General features: G+C 44.6%; 1 protein-coding gene across 1 annotated transcript; it reads right to left on the bottom strand.

Annotated features, from left to right (window-relative positions):
* Nucleotides 1-1,052: 1,052 nt before the first annotated feature.
* Nucleotides 1,053-3,697, bottom strand: LOC114911261 (POU domain, class 3, transcription factor 3-B-like). The gene is made up of 2 exons (XM_029254732.1): nt 2,255-3,697; nt 1,053-1,884 (listed from the first exon to the last, which is right to left on the bottom strand). Exons 1-2 carry the CDS (start codon nt 3,470-3,472, stop codon nt 1,771-1,773), a joined length of 1,332 nt encoding a protein of 443 aa, XP_029110565.1. The 5' UTR covers nt 3,473-3,697; the 3' UTR covers nt 1,053-1,770.
* Between the last annotated feature and the right edge of the window lie 5,824 nt (nt 3,698-9,521).

The following is a 9,521-nucleotide window of genomic DNA, read 5'->3' as shown; positions in this document are numbered from 1 at the left end:
CTCAATAATGTATACAATACATGAAAAATAAATACAACCCGTAGCCTAGGGGTTACTGGGAAAATACTGTAAAGAAATAAAAAAAAACTAGGTAAGCTGCAGCCCTCGTTGGAACAAAGGGCCGAATTAACATATGTTTATAAACACTAAAGCATGTGGTCGACTTATTTCATATCCAGACACATATTACGGAGCAGCAGGGCGGCTATGCGCGAGAAGTAAAATTGCAAATATCATAAATAAATAGAAACGCGAAGAAGCGTTACAGTGAATTAGAATTACAGGAGACACGGAGTAGTAAGTCGGTAATGATATAATAACGTATTGAATAAAAAGGGATGCAGAGGAAACGCAAAAAAAAAAAAAAAAAAAAAACTGCATCCATAAATGCGATTCATAGATCTAATGTCATTGTCTTTGGTTAAAAAAATCATGCAATATGATTTGGCTGATTTGGTTACGCGCATAAAATTCACGGGAAATTTTCTGTCACAAGGGAACGTTATGATCTGCCTGTGTCTTTTTAAATCCCCCCTTTAGCTATTATTTACAGAAGAAAAATACAGATTATTGCCGTGTGATCTTAAATATACAATATGAGGGATCCCTTGTTATTGTACAGTCTGCCAAGCAGCGATTCAAAATAATAATTAGAATAAATACCTAGTGTAATTCAGTTTTTCTTTTTTTATATATAAAATATTCGTCACTTTTTACAGGCAACACACATAATCGAGTTATTTCAGTCTAACAAATTTATTGTTCTCAATCATCTTTTACGGAACCACTACTGAAATTAAATTACAATCAAATGATCACATCAAAATATACCCTTATTACCTAACAACTGTCCGTGTCAGCTCGTGTTCATTTGTGCTCCTTTGTAAATAATCATAATACAAAATAAAAATTAAAAAAAGAAACAATTTAGGACAACAACGAAAAATTAAAAGGAAAACATTTTACACAAGTTCTGGGAAGAAAAAATAAATTATCGTTTGCAACAGTCAATAGTTATTCCGAATAAAATATTAAAACGAGTCATTTTGAAGAAAAAATATAAAGTAAATAATTCAGATCAGCATCTGATCTAATGGATCTATTTGAAGGAGTCTGTTTGTTGAAACCTACCAAAGAATACTGCTTAGAAATGGCAGCTTGGTGAGAGTCACGTCCACGTCCACTTCCACGTCCACGGCACCCACTCTGTCACACTGGGCATTTTCGGACAGGGGGATTCACACAGTGCAGCTGCAGACAGTCACTCTTTCCGCAATTCATTTTTCCCCATTTTATTCTTTTTTTTATTTTTTTTTTTTTTTTAAAAATCCATTTAGAGGGTCGGTCCTCAAAATGAAACGCAATTTTTCAAAAAGGTCGGATCTTTGAGATCAGAAGAGGGCAAACAGTGTCGAGAAGCTTGTTTGTCTCTGTTTTTTTTTTTTTTTGTTTTTTTTTTTTGTACGGGATGGCTAAGAACAGCAATTCCATTTTTTCATATATTTATTAAAAAAAAAATATTAAACCATGCAGTCTTCCAAGTGAATTGCGTTCAAAGCTTCGTGGGCTCCACTCTTCTTCGTTTAGTATTTTTTGTTCTTATTTCTTTGCAAGGCTTGCAACAATTTGAGTCTTTTTTAATTAAATGCATAAATGCTTGCTTCTGGTACAAATCAAACACAAGAGGGAAAAAAGGGGGGAGAATAGAGAGAGAGACACTGATTTTTCCCTACTTTTTTTTGGGGGGGTTCTGTTTTCGTGGAGATGTTGTCAGTGTGCCAGAATTACCTGGTGGTACGAACTGGTGGCTGTCACCCTCGGGTCGCCTGCTTCACTCGGCCCACTTACACTTGCATCTTTTAAGTAATCTACTAAAAAATGTCCCTGAAAAGAAAGAGCAGACAGAACCTTTTAGGGTCAAGACAATTTTAGGGCCTGGGTGAAGAGTTTATCGTTGCGTTTTGGAGAGGGGGGGTTGGGAAGGGGTGGGGGTTGTTCTTTTCTCTTTTTTTTTTTTCTGTTAAAAAATATAAAGCACATCTGCAGTCTTATTCATTTTTTTTTCCCCATCACAATCACAGTATCAAAAATTATTTTCGCTATCTTGCGACAGCCTGAGTCCTACCAGATTAATCAGATACAAAACGTTTTTTTTTTTTGTTTGTTTGTTTGTTTGTGTGCTGTTCTATGTCTCACTGAACATTCGTTTGCAGTCCATGGAGGGGGGCGGTGTGTCTGCGCTCACGTTGCCCACCTGAGAGTACACATCCTCCGGCGTCTGGGGCACTCCCGGGGGGGTCATCCTCTTTTCCTTCTGCCTCCGATTGCAGAACCACACTCGGACCACCTCCTTCTCCAGCTGCAGGCTGTCGGCCAGCGAGGAGATCTCCTGGGCCGAAGGCTTGGGGCACTTGAGGAAGTGGCTCTCCAGAGCGCCCTTCACGGACACCTCGATGGAGGTCCTCTTCTTCCTCTTCCTGCCCTGCGCCGCGATCTTGTCGATGCTGGTGGGGCTCCCGGTGGAGGAGTCCGCCTCCTCCAGCCATTTGTTCAGCAGAGGCTTCAGCTTGCACATGTTCTTGAAGCTGAGCTGCAGCGCCTCGAACCTGCAGATGGTGGTCTGCGAGAAGACGTTGCCGTAGAGGGTCCCCAGGGCCAAGCCCACGTCCGCCTGCGTGAAGCCCAGCTTGATGCGCCTCTGCTTGAACTGCTTGGCGAACTGCTCCAGGTCGTCCGACGTCGGCGTGTCCTCGTCCGAGTGCGGCTCGTGGCTGTTCACCCCGCCGTGGTGCTGCTGCTGCTGCTGCTGGTGGTGCTGATGCTGGTGGTGGTGGTGGTGGTGGTGATTCCCGTGGTCGAGATCCGGCGTGTCCCCGCGCACCAGCCCCGGGTGCACCAGGCTCTGGCTGCCCGGTGGACTCAGCATCCCGTTCACGGTGAAGCCCCCGGGCTGCGAGTATATGAGCGACTGCTGCTGCCCCCCGCCGATGGACGGGATGTGAGCCGCCGTGGTGCCACCCCACGCCCCTGGGTGAGACTGGTGCGGACCCAGGTGCGGGGGCCTGTGGTGCAGCGTGGTCCCAGAATGCAGATCGTCTCTAGCCGAGTTGTTTTTGACGTCCTGCTGCTGCGGGCTGCCCGTCATCCCCACGGGGCTCGAGGACCACGGGGATCCGGCTTCGGCTGCCGCGACCGCGGCTGCAGCGGCAGCGGCGGCTGCGTGGGGCAGGGATGTCACCCACTGGTGGGCATGGCTCAGCATATGGCCCCCGTTGCTCGCCGCCATGGCACCCTGCATGAAGTCGCTCTGTACCATCTTTACCGCGGGGTCTCCTCTGTAGCCTCCGGACACCGAGGTCACGGCGGCGCTGCCGGACTGCATCCCCCCGCTCCCGGAGTCCGAATGCACGATGGATCCCGACGACAGAATGCTATTAGTGGCCAGATAGGGGTTGGAAGCCGCGGTGGCCATTCCTTCAACCCTTATCGATATGTCTTTTGGTTCTTATCCCCCTCTCTGTTTAAAACTTTTTTTTTTTTTTTTTCAAGCAAGAAAATTCTATTCCATGAATTATTCAAACTTCAAAGCGTTGGGGTAGTATTTGGGTTATACCATGCACTTCTGCAGTGAAACGCAAAAAAATGGAGAAGAAAAAAATATTTTAAAAACCAGATCCGTGGTGCTGTATTTACAATATTCATGTATATGGGAGGGGGGGGGGGGGGAACAAAACAATTTTTGCTGTGGAAAAAAAAAAAAAATCCGCGTTCTGAAAAGTGAACAAGTAGAAGCCCTTGAAAACCCCCGGTACAGTCCTCAAGGAAAGTTCATTTTTTAAATAAAAAAAAAAGACCAAAAAACAAAAAAAAAAACAAAAACTTTTCCTACGAACTTAGGAGTGTCGCTGGAATTTTGCGCCTTTTTTTCTAAAATCAAATCCCTTTTCCAAGAAGTTTCTTCTTCTACAGTGGGAAAAAATAACAGCTGAGGGTCCGAGCTTCTTTTGTAAATTAGCTGCTGAGATTTTCCCTTAGCGTGGTGTGTTTTTTTCTTCTCTTTTCTCTTCTTTTCTTTTCTGTTCTTTAGGCTGTTTCCTTTATTGTGCCGTGGACTCTTTCTCTTTGTTCTGTTTTGATGTGTTTAAAACTGAAAAACCGCTAACTCGCGCTGAAGTACAATCCGGTATCACACACTGCACGGCGATGGTGGCAAAGCTCTCTCTCATTCGCTACCTCCCCGACCCTTCTTTCTCTCTCTCTCTCTCTCTCTCTCTCTCTCTCTCTCTCTCTCTCTCTCTCTCTCAATCTCTCTCTCTCTTTCTCTCTCTCCCCCCGTGTGTGTGTCTCTCTCTCTCTCTCTCTTTCTCTCTCTCTCTCTCTCTCTTCCTCTCCCTCCCTCTGCGCTCGGAGACACACGAATGTTTACCCTCTGCCAAGCGCGCGCACACCGTCCACGTCTCCCCCCCTCCCGTCCCCTCCCCTCCAGCCCAAACACGAGGAAGTCGAGCGCGAGGCTCCCGCTGATTGGTTACCCACGGCGCGATTGGCAGCTCGCGAAAGCGTCCCTCCGGGCGCGCGGGTGCCCCCCCCTTCCGGTCGTTCCAATTGGTTGCTTTTTAATTTAGTCGAAATAAATAAATAAATAAATATAAATAAATAAAAAAAAATAAAGTTCAAGAACACATTAAAAAAAAAACTTGACACAGACTGGGGATGTGTCTTTGTTAGTTTAACTCTTAACGGACTGGGGGTGGGGGCACTACGACCTTTGCCAAAATAATTATTTTTTGCGTGATTGCAGTGAATTTCCTCTATATTAATGTCTTAAAACAGACTACGGTCACGTGTAATATGCTGCAAAAGTGAATAACCTCCACAATCAGTGGAAATAATTCCTGTGATGTGACAGTAAAGGGGTGACGACGATGTAAAACATAAGCAAAGATCCCAGGAGTAAGTCAAATATACAAATAAAATTAACAAACATATCTACATATTTAAATTATAGAACTGTACCTTTTGTTTGAGCCTAATGTATTTAAATCAGAGGACTTTATCGGAGGATAATTCATTAGTGTTTCATGGTGATGAAGAGACTCACTCTTTCTCTCTGTCGCGCGCGCGCACACACACAGTCACACACACCTTGTTTCCCATAGACAGTGTGTGGAGACAACGGGCAATAAAGGGTGGATTCTGGCTTCTAAGCAAAGCAGAAGAAAGAATAAAAGTGGCAACCAAAACAAGGGCGAACGGGCCACTCCTCGGAGACTGACATAGAAACAGCCACACTTTACCCCCCCAGGGAGCCAAACGGCTCGTCTCAAGCAGCAAAATAGAATAAAACTTTCCTCTCTTTTTCGAATGGAAAGGAAAGAGCACGTCATCATAATCCCTGAAAGTGTGGAGTCAGTGGTGCTGTTGGCGGGGGGTGTGGGGGGGGGGTTGCTGGGCGAATTAAAAAAATGTGTTAAAATACAGCCCCGGATGAAAGGTGCACTCGTGTGTTGCGCAGAAAGCGCGCGTGGGTCGGTCCACTTATTGACTGATGCAGGAAACAAAGAAAAAAAATGTAGAAAAAAAGAGCAGGCTTAACAGGGGGCCGAACGATAACACCCCGATGAAGATGCTCCTAAAAATACTCGTTCCAAAGAACCCGCCGGTCCTCACGCGACGGTCCAGCACGCGCTGCACTGCGTTAAAGACGCGCGTTTCCAGGTGCGCAGCCCACTCGGTACCTCGTGCCAGAATCCAGCCGTTCTTCTTCCTTCCCCGCGGATTCCATTTGGATCCGTCTCAGAAACCCGAGCGAGTCCCGTGGATTTGTTTACACGGACCGGGGAGGACAGGGCCGCTGCCACGGGGGCGTCCTATTCATTCATATACACTGAGCATTCTGTGTGCACGGCCCCGCCGCGCGCAGCACAGAGCGCGCTTTCAGAGGGCCTCGCGCGCGGCGCCCCCCGAAAACGTGCGAGTGAGCGCGAGCCTCGCGGAAAGTCACTTCTTCCAAACCGGCAGAGGGGGAAAAAAAGAAGGGGGGGGGGGGAGAAAGGGCATTTTCAAAACCTTCACGGTTTCACCTTCCGCCTTTTTTTGGTATGTTTTTCTCTTTAAAGTTATATGTTTATTTATTTATTTGTTTATATTTTTAGCCCCCCCCCCCCCCCCCCTCCCTTGTTCCCCGCTGTGGAGTTCAGCTGTTTTGTATGCAAAAAAAACAGAGAGGAAAAAAATCCCCAAGTATAACAAGAGACGAACAGTTAGTGCTGATTTTCATTTGCATAAATTTTCATATATTTTAGTGAAAATAATAGCCCGAGCGGAGGAGAGCTCGGCTCAGTCGAGCCAGAGGAAAGGAAAATCTTAGCGAGGAGCATTTCACAGGGAGGGGAACAAATTCGGCCGCAAATTTAAGATAAAACACAAATCAAGTACTTCACGTTTTTCGGGGATTTTCAAATGGTAAGTTTTATAAAATGCTACTACTTTCTTATCCTACATGCCTAGTATGTATGTATTCTTTCGGATATAACACCATTAACATGTTATGTACATTTAGTATTAGCATAATGAATAAAAACAATTTTAAGGCAAAAATGGATTTCTATGTGCTTCGTACGTTCATATGTACAGAGTGGTCTGAAACGCATGTTGTATGCATGTAACACCATATATGCATGGAAGTATGTGTGTATATCAGATAATCAGTGTACGCACAAGTTGTTCTTTTACAACGCGTATCCTTGTAAAAGGCCAGCGTGAAAAAAAAAAAAAAAAAAAAAAGTATATTTTGCTTTTTTAAACCAAAAATCGATAGACGCTTTGGCTCGCAGCCCCGGGTTCTCGGGTTTATAAATAGTGGGCAGACGGCGGAGCGGCGCGGTTTTGTAGTGAAAGTCCACTGGAGAAAAGCGCAATCAATCAACCCTAAGCAGGACAGCCCTCGGTCCAAGTCTCCGGAGGAGCCCGGGCCGGTGCGAGTGGACTGCGAGGCCCTTTGCATATATCGATCCGCCGCTGCTGTGCTTTTCAATTCGTTTGGGAAGTTGGGTAACCACACTAACTTAGCTGCACAACAACACTCCGGCGGAGCAAAAGTGTACCGTCGCCCCCCGAGACGGAGACGCCCGGCTTCATTATGGGACGCGTATCTATGTGGGATAAAAACATGTCACCTGTCCGTAACCGGCACACGTGTTCAGTTCGGCACCATCGATATGCTCGCAGTAAATGAAATCCTGTTGCGAATTGCGGGAAGCGCGTTTCGGGGAAAGAATTATTAATCTTTTATCCGCTATCTGGTCCTTTTAATATGCGCTGGATGTTCAAACTGCGAAGATCCCCGTTCACGGTTTCAGACAGCCTCGCTGCTACAGAGCAAGCGGAACGCGGCAGACAGTTTTACCACGTCTATAAATGTATTAATGATGTCGTAACGTTTCGCGCGCATACCTCTACACGGGCGACGGACACCGGCGAGTGACGCTATACTTCGCTTCGCAATTTTTACGTGGACATTTTCTAGCGGATCGTGAAATTCGTCCGTTTTTTTTTTTTTTTTTTTTCATCACGGGTTAACTTTCGCGTGCCCTCCCTCGCGCAGATGCCGCCTCGCGCAGCCCCCGCGAAGATCTTTTTGGTTCATTGATGGGGAGGCATTTCTGAAGCCGGCGTTTCGGTTGCCATGGTGAGCCGAATAAAGGAGGGAACACTAGTCGCATTAAGCTATATGTTTGTGCACTGGAGTCGAGATGAAAAGGAGTCCGGGAGAGGCAGGAAGATGATCGCGCACGGCGGACAGACGAACCAGCCATCCATCCAAAAAAACTTGCTTTAAACAACAAAAATACTGTACATTCGTCACTAAGTGTAATGTATTACGCGCGACAATTAGACTGTGTGTATCCATTAGTCCGGTTTCAGATGTATCAATCCGAAGCTCTGATAGTTCCTACGAAACCTTCATCAATCTGTCATTTAATTTGATCTTGGGAGGGGGTGGGGGCCGGGGTGCTGGTGGAGGGTGGAGGGTGGGGGGGGGGGGGGGGTGGACGTATCCACCAGCAGGGGTCGCTCGTACTCGGGCTCTCACTCCGGTAAGTGCTATTTGTACCCGGTGGTGCCTTAACCTTGGTTCTTAATTCCTAAACAATTTGATAAACCTCATGGAAATAACCTGACACGTACACTGTAGTGTCACGTTTATATCGGTAGGACACGCATAAAATTAAACTAATAATTTTTTTACGCTTCATTGTTCAATATTGATTTTTCTTATTTTTTTTTTAAATCACATTCTATTTATTCTGCACATAAGTCAACAATGCATATATTATTTCATTATTTTTAATTATTGCTGTTACCTCTCCGGGCCCTGGATTAATTTTGCAAATGTAGTGTGGTCGTTACACAAAGTTTGTTTCGCTGAGTGTCCTTAAAACTTCTTTACGTGCTATTCTTATAAAAACATTAAATCCATTAAAAACTTGTGTTTTATGAATGAAGACAATAACATGCAAGAAAAGTGCAGCTGCGTTTTATTCAGCACTTCGGGCCCGCTTCTGTAATGAATTTTACCTTAAAACACGGGGGGAAGAGTAAAATCGGGGGGAAATATCACGTTTAAAATGTCTAATTAAATTATACCTACTTTAAACCCAATTTCTTGGCTTGATTCGCCATGTCATCATACTTATTATAATAAAGAAATCTAAATGCTAAATATAAGGTTAGCAAATTTTTTATTGTAATGTACTTAAATGTGTCCCATATCGAAGTATTTGTATTAATTCCATGTAATCGCCCGTTATATTTGTGCATATTTAAATTTTAATCATTCTAGGTCGATTTTAGGTGTACAACTGGAGCACTGTCAGAATGTTCACTGACTTGACACCGGACGTTTCGATCCATTTCTTCTCTCATTGAAAATGGACTATTTACATATTAACACCTTTTTAAAAGGCAGCGTTTATGGATTTCACAAAAGAGCAGTCATTCCAAGCAGTGAACATAAAGTGACCACATGGAAAGTACACCTTACAGCAGCAGTGGGGCGATGACAGCGGTCTAATACTCACAAAACTGAATACTGAGAATTCAATACTGTAAACACTGTAAACACTGAGTACTGAATACCTTTCGTGCTCGGCCTGCTGGGTGAAAACGAGCATAAAATCACATCAGCAGAGATGAAAAGCAGATTAAGGTGTAGAAATACGCCAGAACAGTGGTGTCGTTTAAGAAAATTACTGTATATTTTCCGAGCGCTTCACGTGTTTTTCAGTCGCAAGTGCGATACGGATAATCGATCGAAGGCGCTTTATCAAACAGTAATAAAGTGCTTTATGTAGCTGAAACGCAGTAACCATAGGAACGGGCAGCACAGGGAACTTTTCAATATTATTTTCAAAATTGAAATGTGCATCCCATAATATGCGCATTCCTTAACACAACAATTACCATAGTTACCAACGCTTATATGTGTGTGTGTGTGTGTGTGTCTATATTAATATATG

The sequence above is a fragment of the Scleropages formosus genome, chromosome 1 (assembly GCF_900964775.1).
Source record: "Scleropages formosus chromosome 1, fSclFor1.1, whole genome shotgun sequence".
In the NCBI taxonomy this organism is placed as follows: domain Eukaryota; kingdom Metazoa; phylum Chordata; class Actinopteri; order Osteoglossiformes; family Osteoglossidae; genus Scleropages; species Scleropages formosus.
This window is presented reverse-complemented; position numbering and strand designations above follow the sequence as displayed.

Bases quoted from the DNA above. Each gene is read 5' to 3' on its own strand.
- LOC114911261 (XM_029254732.1), bottom strand. From the start codon at position 3,472: ATGGCCACCGCGGCTTCCAACCCCTATCTGGCCACTAATAGCATTCTG. The intron at 1,885-2,254 runs GTGGGCAACGTG...CTTTCTTTTCAG, and splicing joins CGGAGGATGTGTACTCTCAG to GGACATTTTTTAGTAGATTA.